Source organism: Pithys albifrons, chromosome Z, assembly GCF_047495875.1.
Source record: "Pithys albifrons albifrons isolate INPA30051 chromosome Z, PitAlb_v1, whole genome shotgun sequence".
In the NCBI taxonomy this organism is placed as follows: domain Eukaryota; kingdom Metazoa; phylum Chordata; class Aves; order Passeriformes; family Thamnophilidae; genus Pithys; species Pithys albifrons.
The window spans coordinates 8,302,934-8,324,933 of NC_092497.1; the positions used below are offsets into that span (position 1 = coordinate 8,302,934).

Here is a 22,000-nt window from a genome sequence, read left to right on the forward strand (position 1 = left end):
TGTGCAGTTTTGGAGGATCAGAACAGTTAAAGACACAACATCTACAGTTGCTTCTGTTCATTGGCAAAGTTATACCTGAGAGACACCAACTCAGGATACCAGTGGGATAAATTATCATTCCTGGTTTCTCAGTGAGGAAATGAAGAAACAAAGTTTCAAACTCTCACATCAATAGCAATCAAAGTTAAAAACCACTAACCTGGGCAAATACACATACCGCTAAGGATTCTGACGTGAGTTTCTGGGCCACTGACAGCTCCCCCAGTATCAGGGAACATGTTGCAGGGAAAGCCTTCCATAAATGCATCAAATTCCGTAATACACATAAACAGAGTTTTTGTATTGTCTAGTCTTCTGAGGCTGCTGTCCTGGAATCTGATTTCTCTTTTTAGTAGCCACGACCACTGAAACCAACATGGGAGCAACCCTTACAGGACTCACCTTCTTCTATGAAATTTCTGTCCTCTTATTCTAATCTCCTCTATCTGTATTCCATGATGACCGAATCAAGTATGCTAAGCACAGGTTACTACAGGATTTAGGGTTATAGATCTGTTAGTGTCAAAGTCTTACAAATTTTGGGACAAGGGAATCTGGAGACTGCAATGCTTTTCTTATTCCAAAAAGTCTTCAATGACACAGACTTCTCAGTCACAGACAAACCTGACATGGGTTTGATTTTTGTCTTATAATAATAAAAACAATCACATTAGAATTTTGCCAGTTCTGTAACTACAAACGTGCATGAGGTCCTAAATACTGTCATACTACACCATCTTTAAAGTGGTGTCCATATGCTGTCCCAGGTCTGATGGAAACACCTCTCCTGATGTACCTTCACACTTCATCAGCCTTTTTTCCATGATTAAATCACATCTGTGGGACATGGTCAGCCTATGATTAAAGAGTATATTAATGATTTACCACTACACTAGTATTCATCTATATTATATTGCTTAGTAAAATGAAAATACTGAGATTGTTTATTGATCTGCTTTAAAAAAAGATCCTCTAGCCCAAAGAGAAGTAAATAGAGAAGTGAGACTTTGGACTTTACTCAGATTAGTGGATTATCATGCCCAACAGATGCAGATTTGACAGTGCTATTTTTGGTACAGATTTAAAATATCAATTCTACCCACTTCACTTGCCTTAAATCCACTGAGGTTACACATTTCACAGAGCATGTTTGATGACTAGTGACTGAAAAATCAGGTATTTATTGCAAGTGCAATATAGACATAGATGGCATACAACTATAAAAACCATGGCCTGAGCCCCACAGAAAAACCCAACACACTAAAGATTTCCTTTCAGTGCATATATTTTATGTGAATTTGACAGCACCACCAAATATTGACTCAACCAGGATGTTTACAGAATAGATTTAACACATTTTTGCACTCATATTTGGAAAATATTCAGATATAATATAATTGAAATCACACAGAAATCATTGCCTCACTAAGAAGTACATATCACTGAGCTATGTAGTGGCATGCTTTGTTGTCCAGTATCAAGGAAAGAACAAAGGGAAGAGATCCTGGCACGAGGCTGCAGTGAAGCTGTGGGCTCTGGGCTGCCAGTTCCCAGCCACTGGAAACCCTTTTGGTCCAAATATAAGTGATTCTTAGAGCTACTACTATTGATTTTTGGACTTGCGAGTCTACCTTTGCATAGATTTATTATAACTTGGTGAAAATGTTCATCCAGAGCAGATGCCACCAGTGTCACTCTGACACTGTGACATGGGTTCAGAGGTTTGTATTATTTGTGTTGCCAAACCATCTCAGCTCTACTGAGTCCACAGCTGGTATATAAATTTAGCCCATCTCTCAGAGCCATGATTTACACAAAAACAATGCAAGATGTAAATGAAGATTAAGGGAACACAGAGTTAAAAAGAAGAAAAGGATTAACTATGCATCGATCAAACTGAAGGTCATGTAGTTAGTTACATGAAGAGGTGAAGCCTGGTATTATCGACAGAAGACTGAAGACACTTGGACATTGTTTTATTTCAAACTCTTGCCTGTGCTAGAAACTATATGAAACTCTTCTACAAAGAAGAGTTGATGACTTATCAGTGCAGCTGAATCATAATACTTTTCTCTCTAGGTCAGCAGTGATATTGTTTCAATATGATTTAGACTTTAGGTGGATTTACCAGGCAGAGATCATCCTTGTGGTCACTGCAAAGAGACATATTAGTCTGAACTCACCAAATTAAGATTGAAGGGAAGAAGGGGAAAAGGCACTCAAATTCTGAAAAAGTTCAGGGGAAAAAAAATTAAAAAATGCTTGAAGAGTTAAAATGTAAACCACAAAAGACATTGCCAGAACAGACAGATGGAGGCAGAACTAACCATGACATGACTCAGTGGTTACAAAAGACAGAATTAGGGAATGTGGTAAGAGCACATGGCTGAAAGTTCATCCAACATCCAACAAAACTTTGCCACATAACTGCAGGAGTAAAGAAGAGGTGTTGGCAGAGAAAAGAGTGTTAAGAAATACCTTCATGACTTTTAACAGACTGATACAGCAGACAACTGGCCCCTGCAGGGGAGTTTCAGAGAAGTGAGGGTGACAAGACAGGAATAAACAGCCAAGATACCCACTTGGAAAACTTATTTTGGAAGAGGTGAATGACTATTGAGCAGTGACAGAAGACTTTAGAGCAGCCAAGAGCCAAGACAAAGGACTAGACCAAAGGGTGCTGTTTTAACAGTTGACACACTGAAAGGATCTTTTGGCTGCAACAGAGAGGGAAGCTGCAATAGCTGTCAGCAGCCGAGATGCATACAGAGAAGAGTGACCCCGAGGTGAGGAGTCTGATTGGCAGGGAGGATGTGGCGTTATCAAAATCAGAAGTGAAGAGAGATTCAGAAGCAAAAGTAAGGAGCTCTGGTTTGGCCAGATTAGGAATGATCTGAAGGCAAAACAACTGGGATTATGTGTCAGGGAGGCAGTCAGATATGCAAGACTAGACGGAACAGAGCAGAGGGTTTAAAAGTTATTGGCAGAGAGATGATAGCCAAATCCGTGTAACAGGATGTTGTCATACAGTGGGTACAGAAATATCCAGGCAAATCAAGGAGTGACTAAATCCCTTCCCTGACACCTCACAGAGGTTCCTACCAAGTTTCAAATGAAATTATCTAAAATAGTGCTGCAAAAACATGCATAAAAAACCTGTCTCTCCATAAAATCTAAAGATCATACTGTTTCTAAAACTAGGGCAACCACTAAATGAAAGTTAACCTGAACAATAACTTTAGCTAAACTTCAGGTCACATGCATTTAATATAATGAGATGAGGAATATGAAAAGGCCATTCATAATGGAATTCATCGAGTTAGGAATGCCATGCTTAGCTGCCTTATAACATATAATTAATGATCCTATAAAAATCCAGCAGTACGAACTCTCCCGGCTGCCCGCAGAACTGTTCTTTATGCTGGGTAGGGCAAGCAAGCATCTGCTTCCACAAGTACTGCCCTTTGAGAAGCTGAAAAGGCTTTTTTCCCTTGCTCCATCAGGGACCACACTGCCATTTCCATGACACACTGAGCTTTGAACCATTACCCAAATCAGACTATAGCATTTGGCAACCCAGTACACATCTGTCACGATAGACTGGTTACTGGTCAAATGTTAAAGAAAAAGTCATTAACTCATTTCCATTGCTTCTAATACCCCACCTTCCTCTAGATTATTTATAATCTCCACTAAACCTACCCTCTGTTTATAGTCTTCTAACACTATAGAGAAATATATGCTGTCTGGAGATCTGTCTCGTCTTATACCACTCCCAACCGTTTGGTACAACAAAAGACATTCTCTCTCCATCAAAAGGCCTGATCCCTCCTGAAGCCTTGATGCTTGCATTCAAGGTTAAAGGATTAAGGCCTGAAGCACCGAGTACCAGAGGAAATGAAGCCAAATATCAAAAGAAACACAAAAATCAATCCTGTTCACCGCAGGAGCAACGTGAAGAACAAATCAGCTGGGCTGAATCTGAAATTTTCTCTGCGTGGCTCCCAAAAATTAGCACTGTTATAAATATAATGGGTAGTTCTGCAAAGACTTAGCACCCATGCAAAGCCACAGAGTTCAACTCAATACACCAGTATGGTCAGGGAAGTTTTATGTCAGAATAATTCAGTGGCAAATACACAAAGTCCACTTCAGAGAAAGAGAGAGCTGGAGCATGAGCATGAGCATGTGTGCTGTTATCTTTACATGTAGCCTGCACATCTGCAAGTGGCAGAACCTAACATTTACTGAAGTTTGCCTTTTGCTTCAATTCTCTGTGTGCTGAAGAGCAGCCAAGGTCACCAGAGGGGTGGGGGACTGGGTTTTAGCTTTGTGCAGCTGTGATCATGGCCAGAACAGCAGGGTACAGAAGATTTCTTGCTTAACTTTGCAATACCAATAGCTTTTGTTCTTAGTCCTGCCCCATCAGTTCTGATCTAAGCTTTCATATGGCATCAAAGTTGTGCAGGTGGGTGTAGAATTTTGTGATTTAAAAATACCTTTCAGAACATTTTCCTTAACTTTTCCAACTCATAAATTTCTGGAACATGTGAATCTCTAGATTAAACATAATTTTCTCTTCATCCAAGATTACATATAAAAATAAAAAGTAAAAAAATGGTATGTCTGAAAAAGTAATTCACTCCAATTTATAAAAATAGTATTCAGGTTTTCAAAATTCAATTCAGGCAGTAAACTAATAGTGTCTACATTTTCCCATAAAGGAGGCATCTGCAAATGACTTGCAAAAATGTCTCTCACTGTCTGCAAGTGTTGGCAAGGAACAAATTCCTTCAGGAGATGCATGCATTTTAAATATTTCAACCCAAAATAAAAAATCTCCAAGCATTTCCATTTTTTATGTGTGCTATTACAGAACTATACCCATGCAGGAAGACTGGCAGGAAATGCAAGCTTTGTGAAAATACCAAAGTGCTTGAGTGTTAACAAGCCTGTTTTTACCAACTGCACTCCTATGCTTAGCAGTGTTTCTAACACCTGAGTTTTTGGGCTTTTGGAAGATTTCACCCACAGGTTGGCTGCATCTGCCTACAGAAACTACTTACAGTGACTCCTGCTTAGATCTTATTCCTCCAGTCTCTCGCAGGCTTCCTGCTCAAGGTTACTTTGGACTGCAATGGAAATGATGTAATACTGCTGTGTGCAGCAGACGTGATCATGAGAACAGAATCAGCATAATTCAGGTAAATGTTAGACAGGCAGCTTGAAATCACTGTCACAGTTGAAAGTAAACCTGAAAATTAGATTACTGAAGGAACCAGGTCAGCAGAAATGAACTCCTCTCTCCCTGGTCTGATAAGAATCGCTGCCTACCTTAACAAAAAAAACAATTAAATGCTTGCATAGATATATGTAAAAAATTGCCACCCTCCCGCCCCCCCATTCAGCAGTAAGCTTTTAGTAACCACATCAGAACAAAAGCCTTCACCCTGGGCAAGAAAACCTACTACCTTCAGAGACTGCACGTGGCACTAATGAAGCAAAAATGTGTGTCTGACTCTGACTGTACTCTCCCGTACGTCACAGCAGACTCCGGCAGCCATCTGTTGGAAGGATACTGTGCCTATATATAGTCAGACAACACCATGAGAGAAAGAAAAACTCATATCTGCACCTAATTCAGCGTGTGCACTATTGGCAGATCTGCAAGCACTTTTTTTTTACTGGCCAAACAAGCATTTGCTCCACAAATATCCAATCTAAAAATGATACAAACTTCAATGTAAAATTATCTGGAACAAGAAAGTAACTTGGGTGTTAAAAGGAGCACTAACAAGTGGGTAAGCAGCTTCCAGATACACAGATTTTATGGGCCATTTGCAAGCACAGTTGATTTCATCCCAATTTAATGTGCCAGTCTGCCAAAACAGCAAATAGATGAAAAAAAATCCCAACAAACTGCATGCAGTACATTCCTAAAAGTTGGCCAAGTCCTATATAGATGCCCCTCAAGAGACCAAGGACAACTCATAGATGACCTGGAGCCCAGGAGGTCTTGGCCAAGGAGCCAGCTCTGGTGATGGTTCCTCCTCCAGAGGCTCAGGACAAGAGAAACAGGAGGTCACACACACCAAGATGAAGAACTGACAAGAAAACTCCAAACAGGAAACCAAACGGGTGCTACTATTATTTTTAAAAATCTGTTCTCAAAATGGGAGTAATGGGGCCAGCATAAGTCAGGTCAGAGGTGGCAATGCCATTGGATTACACGTGATTTTTATTTTATTTTTAAATTAGTTGGAGAGGGGGGAATTGTGTGAACAAACCTGGATATGCCTGGATCAGTAGGGGGAGCTGCGAGTCTGTTTCTCTGCAGGTCTGTTTAATTGCATTGAATATTTGAACAAAAGCATGTAAACGTGCTTGCACATCACCACAGAAAGATGCCTGCATGTCTAACAAGCCTCAGAAAAAAGAGAGTTCATAACAAAGCATTAAACAAGGAGCAACAGATAATTGTCACCCTCCTCACTAGATAATAAAAATAGTTACACCATAAACTTAAAAACCTTTTGAAAGACCCCTGACAGCATTCCCTCCTGGAACTATCACCATAGCAATGAGCATCCAAGTAGAGGGGAAGTACTGCTGAATTCTGTGTTTGATATTCCCAACTAACTAAAAATACAAACTGGAAAAAAATACACACGGGTGATATAGAATGAAGCACATAAACATAAAGAGCCTTCAATGAAATTAAAAGTGGCAAATTCTACCTGCAAATCTTTAATGCACCAGGAAAGAAAACCTTTCACCGGGTAGCACACATTGAAAGAATGCCTGCAGATAACTGTAAACACATTCAATAGCTCCTCTATTCAACAATTCCTATTTATAACACTTTGCACAGGTCTGTGTGTAGAGGCTCAGTGGCAGAATCGTGTGAAATCTGAGGCAAAGATGTGTGTTACAGAGAAGACAGTAAAAAGCCATACTGGCAGAGCCATATAGGAAACCTAAGACTCAAAAAAGCAAGGTATCTTGTATGCTAAGGTTTAGGCACACAGCAGAGCTCTGGGGAGGGGTGCTTGCAAAGTAGAAAACCATGTCTTCTCTAGCCAGTACCATTAAACAGGTTTTATTTCCATGCTATTCAGATCCAAAGTTAAGATTAAATAAAGGAGAGAAGAGTTTTAAAATTCCTTTCCCAGATGCAGATGTCAGGAGCGCACACAAAAGCAGGTGCTGGGTGTATTGATCCTACTGAATAAGCATGGAGTGGGTACTTGAGCATGTACCAAGCATCTGCGTCTGGGAGATGGAAAGTGCTTTGTAAAAGGCTGTTTTATGCTAAACAAATGCATCAGGTTATGTTTTTATTTTGAATATTTTAAAGCATCTCACACACTGAGGCAGGCTTGAAAAGAAATTATACAGACAACTTGCCATTAATTGCACAAGCTACTATCTCTGTAGCTGAAAATTGGCTGTGGGCTCACACAGGAGCACTCCAAGCTGCCGAAAACCATCCTCAATAAAACCTGCTCTGACTGCTGTCCCTTAGAGAGCTGGAGATCCTGCTTCTGAAGATGGTTCAGGTCCCACACGCTGGCCCAGCTGCAAGCAGGCAAAGCTACAGGCACATTTCTTCTCAACATACCCATCAGGGAAGTGACAAATTCAACACTGCAAATTCATACCAGAATGGTATCGAAATAGGCTGAGACAGACTACACTGCTGACTATGACAACAAGAAGACCTTAGTAACACATGCAGGAGAGAAAAGAAAACAGGCCTCCATTTGAAAATTTGGCTACAGTTTGTAGTAGCACAGGAGACAGAAGTTTTCATTTTCACAGATAGACTATAAGGAAAATCTGTATCAGAAATCAAACTCTGTACTGTATTAGCTCATGAAATCTTTTATCCTTTCTTCAATGAGGGAAAAAATTGATCCCTACAGGAGATGACAAGATGCCTTTTAAACTACACATCTCATTTCTGGCTACAATTACCTTTCAATAGCCTGGCACAGCTGCACACTCCTATTTGCTTTTCCTTTTTCATTAAGGGTTCCTCTATTATTTGTACCCATCCTATAGCATTTATGCCTGGCAGTGATGCACATTCCCTTGCCTACAATTCTTCCCACAGATAGTAGAGGATAAATTGCAATTAGATTTTTGTAATTGTAGATAATTAACTCAAAATGAGCTGTTAATTATAAAAAAGCCAATGTTTTTCAGTTCTTGATTATATTATTTATTTTACTTCTAAACTCCAACATCTCACTTCATCAAGTTAGTATTTCAAAGGAATTTCACCATTTCCTTTAAAATACCAGGATATTTTTAAGTTCAGTTTTTCTGCTTATCTGAAGACTGAAATCAAGTTTCATGCTGTGAGATTTGCTAGAGGAGCTCTCATGTATGAACTGGAAGTCAGAGAGGGCTGATTTTCCATTAGCGTTCTGCTAGAATTTGCCGTAACAAGAACTGTTTGACAGGTCAATTAAAAAACAAATAACACCACTACCACAAAAAAACCCCCAAGAACCAAAAAAAAACCCCAAACCCTAAAGAGAGACAGTTAAAAAAAGGATTTATGCCTACCAGCTCTTCCTCCTTTCTAAGGTCTAGCTACACACTTGCACCCTCTCTCTTTACACTGGAGAAAACATCGCTTACATATTCAAATGCATAAAAGAGACAAATGGACTTGTCTTCTGCAGCCTCTTTAAGCCTTACATTAGAGTAAATTATTTAGGGACTATTCATCTGGTAACCTTTGCGAAACTGAAGATGGCATATAGGAAGAAAAACTTCCAAGTGTTTTGCTGCCAAACTTTGCAACCAGCTGGCAAGGCAACTTGAGACTGCTCGAACACACATTAACTTTGAAAAATTGCAGTAAATTAAACCAGGGGAATGAAGAGAGGGTGGGGAACCTTTTGAAATCTGGAACTCTCATTTCGTTAACAGCACAGGTTTTCCTCATTTTCCCTGTTAGGCTATGCAGATATTTGCAGATTTTTGGTAAACTGTTGCCAAAAGCTCTACAGATGTTCTAGGTTACATTTTTATCTCCAAGGGGATTAATGCTACTCCATCTTAAACCCATCATGACTCTCCACCTTTTTGTTACAGTGATAATATTTTGATCACTTCAGTTTGTGTGAAAGTGAAGCAAAAAAGCATCAGAATACGATATGACAGCAATTCACAGCAACCAAACACCTGGTTAAGCAGTGAAGTATTCCAAGGAAACTACAAACTCCTGTTCTGGATAGAAAAGCCTTATCCTTTTCCAGGAAGAAGATCTCAGGGAAAAAAAAAAGAGTAGTGTAACAAAGTTAAAAAAAATAAGAAAGCATTGGACCCTTAGTTCATAAGTAAATAATCAGTTCTTCCAGTCTTCTCGTAACAGAAAGTTTATTATTTAAGACACTGTCTTGTCACTAAAGAAGGGGCCATTCAGAGCACAACTGCTCATTGTGTCCAACAAACAGGAGATTCTTTGGTCAAAAGGATACCTATAGTTACAGCATAGAACAAGAAGCTGTTACTTTCTGAGAAAAGGAGAAAAGCCCTGCCAAATCCACCATTTTTATTTGCAGCTTTCCTAAAAAACCTGAATCTTCTTCCAGTGTTAACAGGAAATGTGACAGGGTGGGACAGAAAGAAAGTACAATACTGTATTGACTGAAGTTTTAAAGGGCAAGTAAAATGGAAATTATGAGCTAAGTGTTGGCTTAACTCTACTTCCAGTTATTTCAGTGGTAGTTTGCTCTGAACTCACTGAAGTGGAGGTGCAACACAGCAACCTTTTAATAAACAAGTATCTGTCACCAACTGTAAAAGATCTCAGAATTAAAGAATATTGTATTATTTAAATCAGGTCCAAATCAAGGCTAAAGAGATGGTCTGATCTTAATTAAAAAAATAACAAGCAGCACTTAGAACAAAGAATGAAAGCTAAGATTTTGAAAAACCTTCAGTTTGCACTGGGTTAAGAGGTGACACAAAAAACCTGAGACCTCTTCAGGAAGTTGGCCCCCAAACCTTGGTAATAACAGGTCATCATAACCATTGAGTTGACTCATAAAACACAGCAGTCAATGAATTTTACCTTTCCTGCAGAAAAAAGCTCTTAATCTGAAACAAACACATGAACAAATACACTTGGCAGGCAACAGCACACTGTCAAGAAGATATACCGACCCTGTGAAGCACTTAGAAGTGAAGAGAGAAATTACCTTAGCCCCATGCTGTTGCCATTCATCATCAGAGCAAGTTCTCCGGGTGCTTCAGCAATGGGCACATCTTCTGAACCAGGGACAGGGCCTCTAATCCTGAAAAAGAGGAGATAGATTGTTCTGCAGCTGGTCAAATCATCACACCAGGAACTTGCCACAAAAAAAGGTTATCCATGTGTCTACGAACAGGGCACTCAAACACATTAAATGCAGATGCTTTCACAATTGTTTTCACATTTCCAAATATACTTTTGTATTGGAAGGCTGACTTATCCTCAGTGCCTTTTCTTCTAAGGGTCACCACTGGGAAACACACAGAAAAGTTTCATTTACTGATTTCCAAGGACTAGCTCCCTTAAGAAAAGGGTCACAGTATCCAATAACAAACATCCTGGCTGGGCTCAAATTACAGATTCACCACCAGAGCTCGTGTCTAAAATGCATTAAATGTAGAATCTGTTTGAGATGGTTGTGTGTCCTCAAATTATGGGCCCACAGATGATACTCCATTTTTAACAGATCACTCCACCTTTTTCTTTCCCTCCAGTGAAGAAAGAAAGGGCAAGATAGAGGTACTTCTTTTTTATCTGAATACAATTCCTGTTTCCAGGCTTTGCCCTTACTGCTCTGCTCCAGTCAGGATGGCATCAGGAAGAGTCACTGAACTACCTCTTTGCCTGCACACACACCATTTTTGATAGCTGAGCAACTATTTCACACAGAGAGAAACTGCAAACTGAAAGTACTATGTTCATTTGAGGTTAAATAGGGAAATGTGGACAATTAGCAGTTACGATGTAGTACAGCAAAAAAAAAAGAATCAACTCATAATTTAGCTAACAGATCAGAACAGTTAATAGCCAATAATTGCAAATGGTCAGACCTTTTATTTGTCTTTCAATGACAATACTTTCAGTAGCTCAGAATGGACCTTAACCAGCACTCCACCCATGCAGAAGGACAAACAAAAATAAACACTATCTGGAAAGGGATTTTTGCTGTATTGCTTTTTTTTAAACTGCTATGATGTCCTAACTAGGTTAGAACCTCCTGACAATGAAGCAAAGCATATCTGAGCTTAGCTAAAACAAATTTTTATCTTTAATACTATAGAAAACTGTCCTGTTACCAGTGCAAAAGTGAATTATATACCTGGAACTGAAACAGAACTGCGATGCATAAGAGATTTACTTGTAAATATTGAACATTTAATTCTAAAGATACTGAAACATTTTTAAGACAAAGCACACTATATTCTGGTTGTTTTCTTAGAGAGAATATGGCAAATCTCCCTTTGCGTGCTCCTTTGAAAAGAGGTCACAAAAATACTGAGTCTTCATATTCATCATATACAATTTTATTTCACAGAATTCTTTTTAGGTTAACTAGAGCCCTTTTTTTCAGAAAAAGACAGCTAACATGGATAGAATAGATTGAACAAGTGCATCATTGTAGATATTTAAGGTCTATTTCTTTCTACACTTATGGTGTCTTGAATGCTGAAAAATTTCCATTGGAAAAAAACCATAAAACCTCACAACAAACACCAAAACTTTGTATGTCCTTCATATCTACTTTTTTTCCATTAGAGGGATGCGTGCATAGAATTAAGATACTTGATGATTAAGAATCCATCTGTTTCTACTTAATTCTCACCTGAAGTCATAATCCTTTGTTAGTGACCTCAGTCATTTTCAACACACACAATTTCCATTGCCTTTAAGACAGATACTGTTAAAGCCCTAGAAACACATTATTTTCAATGTAAACAACAATCCAAGAAGACAAACAAAAGACCATCTAGATTACAGTACTCTCTTTTACAGTTTGAAAAGTAACCTGGGGCTGGAATTGAGAAGAGAAAGTGATATATTCCTCCATGGTGATTATAATACATGAATGTAGGAAGTGGGTCATGTAATGCAGACTCTCATGGGATGCTGTCAGCAGTTGCCATATTAGAACTGTTTAGAAATATGCATCCTTCTGAAACACTCCTACTGCCTCTTCTACAAGACTGATAGATTTTTCCCTGTTGTTTTCCCTTTTCAATGCTGAAATACTAGTACTCAGCTGAGTTACACTGGCAAATTCAAACTGTTCCCATTCCCTGTTCCTCTCCCTCCAGTAACATCATACCAATAAATTAGTTGTCCCCTCTTTCTCAGACATTCTGTTTACATTATGAGAAAGGTGTTACCTAACCTTCTGCAACAAGCTTATGGGCCTTTCAAGCCACATCATGTATTTCAATGGTTGCTGCCTTTTCTTCTAGTTTTAAGCACGTATTTTCCCTGTCTTGGTATTCTCCTTTTCACAACCATCACTGGAAAGAAGATGTCCTTGCTACACAGGGCACCTTTTCTTTTCCATAAATACATGGGGAAAAATAGATATTTCATGTGTATATATATATGCCAATATATACATGCATATGCATAGAATGACCTCTATCTTCCCTGTAAAACACACTCCTTCCATTCCCTACCTAGGAGGGTACAGCACTTGAAAACTGACCTCTCCAAGGAAAAAAAGGGGAAATGCCACATCTGTCATCCACACCCATGCTGCTCTCTTGCCAAGTGTCTGTATTCCTTCAAGTGTCTGCACTAAGATCAATCTCTCACTTTCAGCTTCTGCTTCTCTTCTCCTACCTAGGCTTTTAGCAGTGCTTGTCTTCTGCTTTTCTTTCTACCACCTACTGTTTCCCTCTGTTGCTTTCCACTGCTGTCATGCTGTTTCCCAACAGTATACACTAACGTACTAAAAAGTCTCCTCTCCTCTAAATCACTGTTAGAATCTGTGCCACAGGTCTTGCCTATCTTGTTTTAGCAGTTCCATTCTCCCACTTTAATCAACTATTGCCCATGCATTCATTAGAAATTTTTCTTTTTTTTTTAATTTTAAGTCTCAAAGTCACCTGTTATAATCCATACAGGATTGCTGGAGCTGCTGTTGTTTTAGGAGCAATTTTGCTTCTTGCTTAGTCAATAAATGTTGGAGTCGTTCCTTTTCAATTTCCAGCTCAATTTTTTGCAAAAGCAGCTTCTGTCTTCTTTCTTCATGCAATGTTTTAGCCAGCTTTGTTTCCTTAGGCCCTGAGTCTGTGCTGTGATTCAGCCCAGAACCTTGAGAGTGCCTGGAATCATCACAGGTTTTGTGAACTGGTCCAGAGTGTTTTCCATATACCTGGCTGACACAGCGGCTCTCTTCCACGCTCCCTGAGCTCCCTACATATCTGCAGGCACAACCATGACTCACTTGCTGAGGGCACATGCTCTGAAACTCATTTGCTTTCTGGTCCATCTCCTGAGCTTGTTTTACATGGTGAAGGCCCCTCTGCTTGGCTGGGGAAATCACAGTGTTGTTACACTTCCTGTGCAAGTAATTTTCCACCGGATATTCCTTCAGACATTCCTGGTGGTTATAATGGATTTCAGTCCTGTAATCGTGATTATTCCTGCAAGGCTGAGGCAATGCAACACCGGCTGGGCTTCCAGCCTTTGGTGCTCTGCTGTTCTTAAGAGGAGTCCAAGGTCCCCCAACACCCAGGTAGGAGCCATCCTGCTCCAGAGATGGCTGTTGACATGAGCTCTTCTTACTGGATACCTGCAATAAGAGAACAATTTCCCGTACATTACCAAAAGTTATCTTTGCTCAACGATTTCCCTTGATAAATGTGTTCTCTCAGAAACAGACTTGCTACTCCATGTTGATGGACACACAGCCAAATCCAACTAAATGTTTACCAGAAGAGAAACATGGATCTGCTATCAAATCTACATTTCATTCCATCTACACAAGTGGAATAAATGTAAAACTACTGCCTGCAGGATCCTCAGCATAAAATGAGTCACTTCAGAGTATCAAGTAGTTGTGAGCATCTAGGGTTACATAAAATCAACTTGAAGAGTGGCAAAAAACATTAAATGTTAAGGTTTGAAAATGTTTAATTTTGAATACCGAGCCAAAAAATCCATTCAGCCACTATAAATAGTCTTTGATTGGCCATTACACAGCAGGAGATTTGATGTAAAACATTTCACCTTGCACTGAATGGGATATTACTTACCGCTGGAAATTTGATGAGAGTTTTTGAAATATCTTTACAGAAACACAGATAAAAACCACCTACTTTCTGTAAAAAATGGTTGTACATCAAAAGCTGTCATTTAAATACAAAACATGTTTAAATACAGCTATAAACGTAAGTGATTTTTCAATTAAGCTGGGCAAGTGATTATAGTCTGATAAAACTCTGAAGAAAGCAAGCAACTGTAATTCACATTTGTCAACCCAGTGTAAGCAAATTCTAGTCGTTTTGTTATACTTGTGGATATTATGTAACAGACATCACAATCCTGCTTACATCCTGGAGTATCTTTGCACTAAGGCTCATCTGGGCAGTTAAACACTGGAGCTTCCATGCACATTAGAACAGCAGAGCATCAGGCACCCACATTTCTTTTGCTAGACCTGTGCATTAATTTCAGTAACAAACTGAACGTAAACTCCACCAGCCTTTGGGACCTTTCACAAAGATCTTGTTTGGGCTTTTTTTTTTAATTACAGAACCAGGTTTGTTAAGGATTGCAAAAGCACTGCAGTATAGGTGGTTTGGCAGGGCAATTTGGAATCCACTGATGAAAAGAAAGGTATTATTTGCACTCTGGCAATGCTTACAACAGAAATGTATTGTGCACTAGAGTGCAAGACAGCAGACCTGAAACACTAGAATTTAGGAATGCAAGCAGAGGTCCAGCAATGATTAGAAGAGAGATATAATACAAATCTATGCAGCATTTGTATGTATAATTTAAATTCTTTTTTAATAAATAAACAAAATACCAAATATACTCAGCTGCCCTTCAAGACAACCAATTACAACTTTCTTGTAGACTTTACAGAATGCAAATTAATGTGGATTAGCACCTGAATACTGATATTTTATTATTTCCAATTTTGTGCATACAAATGTATCCTCTCTGCCATGTGATTGAAAGCCAAGGATGTCATGTTTTGCCCCAAAGGGCCCAGTGAGTTGGAGGCATTTGCATTAATGTCAGTGCTAAATGTCTGAGGAAAGTCTGGTGCTTGGACTGGGTGAAAAGTGCAGGACACTAAAATATTTTAAAGTCAGAGGGGCCGGCAGGGCAACTGAGCAGAAATGCAACATGCTGCCAAAAAGATGGAGGTTTGTTATTCATTATTTGTAGTATGCCATCCCTGCCTGAAATATTTTCTAGGCAAATAAAGGCTACAGAGCCCTTTTAATCTAAATTAGACAATACAGAAAGGGATCACCAACACTAGGAAGAAATATTACAGAAAAGGGAAAGTTAAAAAGAATCCTATAGTTACACAGCCCTTCACTTCCCACCTCACATGTTTCTGATAACAAAGGATTTAGGGCACCTGAAGGAAGAGGTTTTGTGGTGGGCAGTTTCACAGTTCCCTAGGACAGCAGAAGATCTCACACCTGAAGATATTCTTAGAGGATCCTATCAGGGCTGGCAGTGTAGGGTAGTCCACTGAAAGCAAACATCTACCCTTTTGCAGCCCATAAACAGAAGTTAAAAGGAATGCCAAAAGGAAACTCAAAAGATGGAATGTCTGAGAATGTCTTAATTTTAGCAGTTTATTATTGACTGAATACGCAAGAGAATCTTAAGAAATCTAAGCATATGAATGAAGAAGTTACAAAATAATCATAAGGTTTAAGAATAAAGGTCCACATCGCAAATTAACTTCATGGCTGAGACTCTATTAAGCATCCCTGAAGGCCCTAAAAGAGAGGTACCAGTTAGCATTTGTTGACCTTGGCTGCCATTAAGTCTGCCCTGATGGTCTCAGAAATGGCATTGACATTTAAAGACTTCATAACAAGGCAGAGAAACTTTAATGTTATTTCACAGTTACAGTATGTTTGCAGGGGGGAAAATTCTCATTAATGTCATTGAATGTTAGTGGAGTTTTTTTATTCCTTTAGAAGGAGGAAGTCATGTTAAGTAGAAGACTGAGTTCTGACATGCCTTTGATGGCTACTCAATACTTTGCAGGATCTAACCCCACAGAAAAATTAACTATTGGGAGTCAGAAGGCAGTCAACAACTTTTTTAGTAATTTGTGTTTTACTGTTAAAGCTTTAATTTAAAATGGAGATGGATGGTGGAGACTGCAGGGAAAATGGACTGACATTTACATTTCTGAAGGACCAGAAGAGATCAGCAGATGCCATGAGAGATCTGTAAGATACAGACTAGGTGAAGGGAAAAAGTAGGCAAAAAAATATTCCAAAGCTCCACCTACTACTGTGAGTCTAAAGACACACAAGCATAAGGAATTGGGTAATTTTACAAGATGAGTTTAAGAAAGATATTGCCTATGGGACAGATAGAAACCATGACGGACCATGATGGAACAGCTGTGCTTCCTCCTCCATGGAGCTCTTTCAGGCTTGATATACTGTATTTAAAGATACAAGTTCCTTTAACTGAGGCTTAAACAAACAAACTCACACTGCTGCTTGTGGTATAAGGAGTTAAGAAGGCTTGATCAGATGTGGAACCCTCCTGAAACAAGGAGATATTAAAAATTGTTTAAATAATCTTTAGAAAGGTTTAAAGAGGAAGACACGTGTGGAGGTCTACAAAATCTTTACTGCAACCCCAGTAATTTTTGCTCAGGGATTCAGCGCAGAGCTTAAACAAACATGCAGTCCTTAAAACTTCCTATGAACAGACAAACAGTGCACCAGTTTTATGCACGCAGCGTTATGATCCCTGCAAATTGTTCTTAAATGCAACTTGTGTGCTTTGCCGTTCTAATTCACAGCACTGGCAGAGGAGGCACATTTACAGACTGACTCCAGCACACAGGGGTTTGTACTGCAAGGGATGAACTAGTAACTGATCACATCTTACAATCTCCACACAGGCAAGGCCCCCACAGAACTTACTGCATGTACAAAACATGTTTAAGAAACAGTCCAAAATCATTACCTTGAGAAGTCTTGTTCTCTGAGGGACAAAAGCTGCATTCCCAGCAAAACACAGTGCTTTTGGGGTAAAGAGCAAAATTGCTAGAGATGTTAGCAGCATTAAGAGTTTAAGTCATAGAAGCTGAGTTTGTAGCTTTTAGCTGAAATATGTTTGACTACAGAGAAAACAAAGTAAAATTATTTTCAGTTGTATCTTGAGAAGATTTTGCTAATCTGGATTTTCAGGGGTGTCTTTTGAAGGGCAGAAACAGTGGGAGAACACACTAATTTAGAATTAGTCCACTGGGCTGATCTGAGGTGTGGACCCTGGAGGAAACCAAGAAGAATGAACACAGGAGAAATACAGAGATTTAAAGATTATTAAAGATGAAGCAAAAATGTCTGAATGGACAAATGAAAGGCTACTATACACAAACACACCTTACACAGCACCAAGGGCACATACCTAAAGACTCTTCACTAGCATAGCTGTACTTTGGACATGCTCAGCAAAATTTATTAGGAAAAATTTGTTCATTGAAAGTGTTGTCAGGCGCTGGAACAGGCTGAGCAGGGCAGTGGTGGAGTCACCAGCCCTGGAGGTATTTCAGAGACATGTAGACATGGCACTTAGGGATGAGGTTTAGTGGTGGGTTTGGCAGGGCTGGGTTAGTGGTTGGGCTCAGAGGTGTTTTCCACCCTCAACAATTCTGTGATTCTATCGGTGACCCAGCTGACACACTCACTAAGGTATACATGCTAAACCTGGAACTCAGTCGCCGATCTGCATTGCTGATGTGTGGCTCTCATCAGAACAAACCCTGGCTTTGGGCAAGTTCAGGTCTATGAACAGTATAAGCACTTGTTTTTGTCAGTAGAATGAGGAGATGTATTGTACATAAGCTCAGGTAGGATATTGGAGCAACAGAAATGCTGTTTTTAAGAACAATTATTTCAAATTATAGGACTATTTGAAGTACATTATTAGTGACTAAGGAGCCATTCTTTCCAAGATTCTGTAAGAATTTATCAGGGAGAATTCAAAAGGGCAAAGATTTTCATGTATATTAGTAGGATCTACTGAAGTCTATAATTTTTTTCTTTAAATCACATAATCCTTTATTAAAATCTCTACCATAAATAACCCAATATCAGCCATTACAAAGGGGTATGTATAGCAACTGTTTCTGTCATTGTCTAAGATAAATACAGTAGATAACTCGTAAGGTAAGCCAACCATTTTTCAAGCAAGAAATAAAGCACTATTTTCTGTAGAAATTATGTATAGCTATGATTGCCACATTCCACTGAATAAAACAAGTGGTCTTAAATGAAAGAAGCTGTGAATGACTGTCACCAACCTGTATTTTTCCTGTAAAAATCTACTGAACTCAACATACTGAACAGGCACAGAAAAAAAAGAAGTAAAATATAATCAGATCACAAAAAAGTGAGTCTATAGCTGCTGGCTGACAGCAGAGGAACACCTCCTGTATTTGTGCTGCCTTCAGTATTTTTCTTCTCTTTGTTAAGAGGGTTTGAGCTGGGATGCCAGGTGCACAAAAAACCTGCATTCAAAGTAGCATGTGAGCATTTGCTGGCATTCAGCTTTAAGTATATATTTTGCATTCATAAACATGCCACCCTTCTTCTCCTGCTACCCAAATATTGTAGATAATCTCTAACAAATGCTTCCATTTCAGCACACTGGTTTTACTCCGGGTGACAAGGCAATTGTTAATAATATAGTGGTCCAAGAAAACTAAAGAGAAGTGCCTGCACCTTGAGCCTTGGAAGTCACTGCGAGCAGAATGCCCATTAAACCCAACCAGTACCCGCACATGGCAATGCAATACCTGACCACTAAAATTAAACAAACATGTTTGCCTTCCAAAACAAAACTGCATCATTCCTGTTTGCACTGTAGAAAAATGCCACTATACTAATCTTGACAGCACCAGGTCTAACTATTAAGATTCAATGTGCTGCCAACATTATAAAAGTAATAAAAAAAAATCTGAATCTTCTGACTTCAATTTTTTACTTTTGCCCTTTATTTTACTGAAGAATCAGTAGATCAAGACCTAAATAAATATTTCAAAAACTATACTATTTGTGAGCAGAGCAGGTCACTACCATTTCCCAGTGCATTTGGAGTTCATGCGAAATAAGGGCAGAAGAGTGATGAGCTGCATTTTTAACATGGGCATACACAGAATAGTTGTCTAGCTGATAGAGAATGTGTAATGCAACATCTGCACAGTACGCCTTGCCAAAGCCCATCCCAAATAAATGTAGTGCATTCTCCCTAGTGCAATTAACTCTCGTACTCTGGCAGGTTTTGCTAGAAGATCATCAAGGTAGATTACCTTCCAGCATATGAACTAAATACTTACAGGTGTTATATCATCAGTTATTACTTACAAACTTCTGCATTTAACAAGACATCCAGGCAAATGAATGATCTAATTTATGAATTATTTATAAGAATTTCACAGCATGCTCCTGGCGTCATCCATGGCCTTTTCCAGGTCATATGACACCAATTAGAGCTGAATTTTAAATTATTCAATAACCTGAACTCTCTTGTCATTTAACATATAGATATCAATGCAGTAAACAAGTTAAGTCTAATGGGCCCTGGAGGTTTGCGTTCCTCCACCCATCAGCAGCAGAGGCTGTATGCTACCACTGGAATAGAAAATAATAGAATGCAGCAGTCAAAAACATTTGCAAGGTTTTAATAAGTTATTTTGCCTCCCTTAGGGATTTTAGTATAACTTACAAGCCCTGAATCTAAAACATATTAAAGTCCTTAGCTATGTGCTTTTAAAACAAAATTACGACATAGGAAAAGAGCAAGTCTGACACTAACCCTAATTTAGGCCCTTAATTTGAAATGTAGTGGAAATTATGGAGTAAGCAAGATTTACTATGCACAACTCATTACCTTCAGGCTCTCCTACAGTAAAGCCAAAAATAGCCCCTCTCCCAACGCACATACTCCTGCCTGTAAAGATAAGGCTACACACAGGGAAAGGGAAATGTTAATTTAAGAGCTATTGGTTGACAGGTGCACCGCACATTCCTCACCATTTGGGTGGAGAAGGGACCTCCATCATCCTTCTGTTCTAACAGCACTAGAGAGACTAGTGCTCTAGAAATCCATCTGGGTTTGGGTATTGCCTTCAAGTCATACCACTTCAGAGAGGTTTAAGTGACTGTAATAGCCTCCAAAGCACAGATGCAATAAAAGATACCTTAACACCATTGTTTTCCATGATAAGAACAAGAAGGACAAGAAGGTATCAACAACCAATGTATCTAAGATGAACAGAACCATTAGATATTTGAATCTGCCTCAGTGTAAAGTCCACAACAAATGCAGGGCAAGCCTGGCCGCGACTCTCACGAACCTGTGAGCACAACTTCGCAGCTGGAGTGGTGTTCAGACCCCCATCCAATGCTGATTCAGCTGAAAAAGTCCAAGTCACAAGGTGGAAAACTTTTGAGATGGTGTGTGCTCAGTACCAACCTAAACTCTGCGTAGCACCAACAGACTTTCAGTACCCTGTGCCTCAGTTTTCTGAAGGCTGCTGTCCTAAGCCCCAGGCCCTCTCCTGCAGATGGTCAATTGTAGACCTCTGTTTTGGAGGACCCAGCGACCCCATTCATCTGCACACAAGTTTCCTCTACGTGTTCACTGCTTTGCAAGGATTAAAGTATTTCCTGGGCTGTATCCAACAGCAAGGGGAAAAGATGGAAAGGGAGATGTTCAGTTTATCCTTTTAAACACTAGCAAGTAGTTCTCTAGCTACTGCTGTCAAGATAAATGCCAAAAAATGATGTGGAGAAACATCATGCCAAACAAGTAAAAACACACCTATCTAAAATGTCTAGCCAGATTAGGAAGAATAAGGATTTAGATAAAGAATACAACATTGGATTTTCTGCCTCCTGGCCTTATCACAAGAGAGTGGTGCAAGAGAATTCTGGGGGTGGGGTTTTAAAGTTTTTAAACTTTTTAAGAAAAATAGCAGAGAAGGGAAAAAAAGACAACTCCCTAATCTCTCAGCACACATTTTAAGAACATACAAAAATAACTATAAGGGATTTTATTTTGGTTGGCAGCCAGATTTAGCTTCATTCCTACACTGGGCAGCATTTGATTATTTCACATTAAGGGTAGTAACACGCTGGATGATAAGAGGGAAGTTCATATTGGTTTTCATTAAAGAGTAATATCCACCATGTATTTGGTTCTTCAAGGTAACTTTTTCAAAGTTATTTTAAAAAGCAAACAGTTTTCTACTTGGAATACAAGTTTAGCATATCAGGGGCTACACATGTTCCCAGCTACTGCCAGTCTCTTTAGAATTCAATCAACATTTGCTCCAAAGTCATGCTTTCACAGCTCCAGACACAAGACAAAAGGGCAAATATACTGTGACCCTTCTAAACAGCCCTGATTACTGTGATCAAACAGAAACGAGATACTTATGTGGATAAGAAGGTGCAGACTTTGATGTGTGAAGATTACTGCAGGAGTAGACATTGAATCAGCATTTGCCAACACGCACCTCATCGTGACAGCCAATATCACCTTTCCCCTATATTTACAGAAGGGATAATTCTGGCACCCATTGGCCAGTAACGAATTGTGACAGCCACTGCTCACTTAAGAAGATTATCAGAAAGTTTTACTTCCTTCAGAAGACTCCTGCAGAGTCCCCAGATTGAAGACTTTGAAATACCTCCATTGCAC

General features: G+C 39.3%; 1 protein-coding gene across 4 annotated transcripts in view; it reads right to left on the reverse strand.

Moving 5' to 3' along the window:
• The window catches only part of KIAA1328 (KIAA1328 ortholog), a 180,041-nt gene that overhangs the window by 46,877 nt on the left and 111,164 nt on the right, over nucleotides 1–22,000 (reverse strand). For all 4 annotated transcript variants that reach the window (XM_071581065.1, XM_071581062.1, XM_071581064.1 and 1 more), the window contains exons 7-8: nucleotides 13,177–13,865; nucleotides 10,257–10,352 (exon numbers count right to left, since the gene is read on the reverse strand). In XM_071581065.1, coding sequence (XP_071437166.1) covers nucleotides 10,257–10,352; nucleotides 13,177–13,865 — 785 coding nt within the window. The remainder of the gene's footprint in view (nucleotides 1–10,256; nucleotides 10,353–13,176; nucleotides 13,866–22,000) is intronic.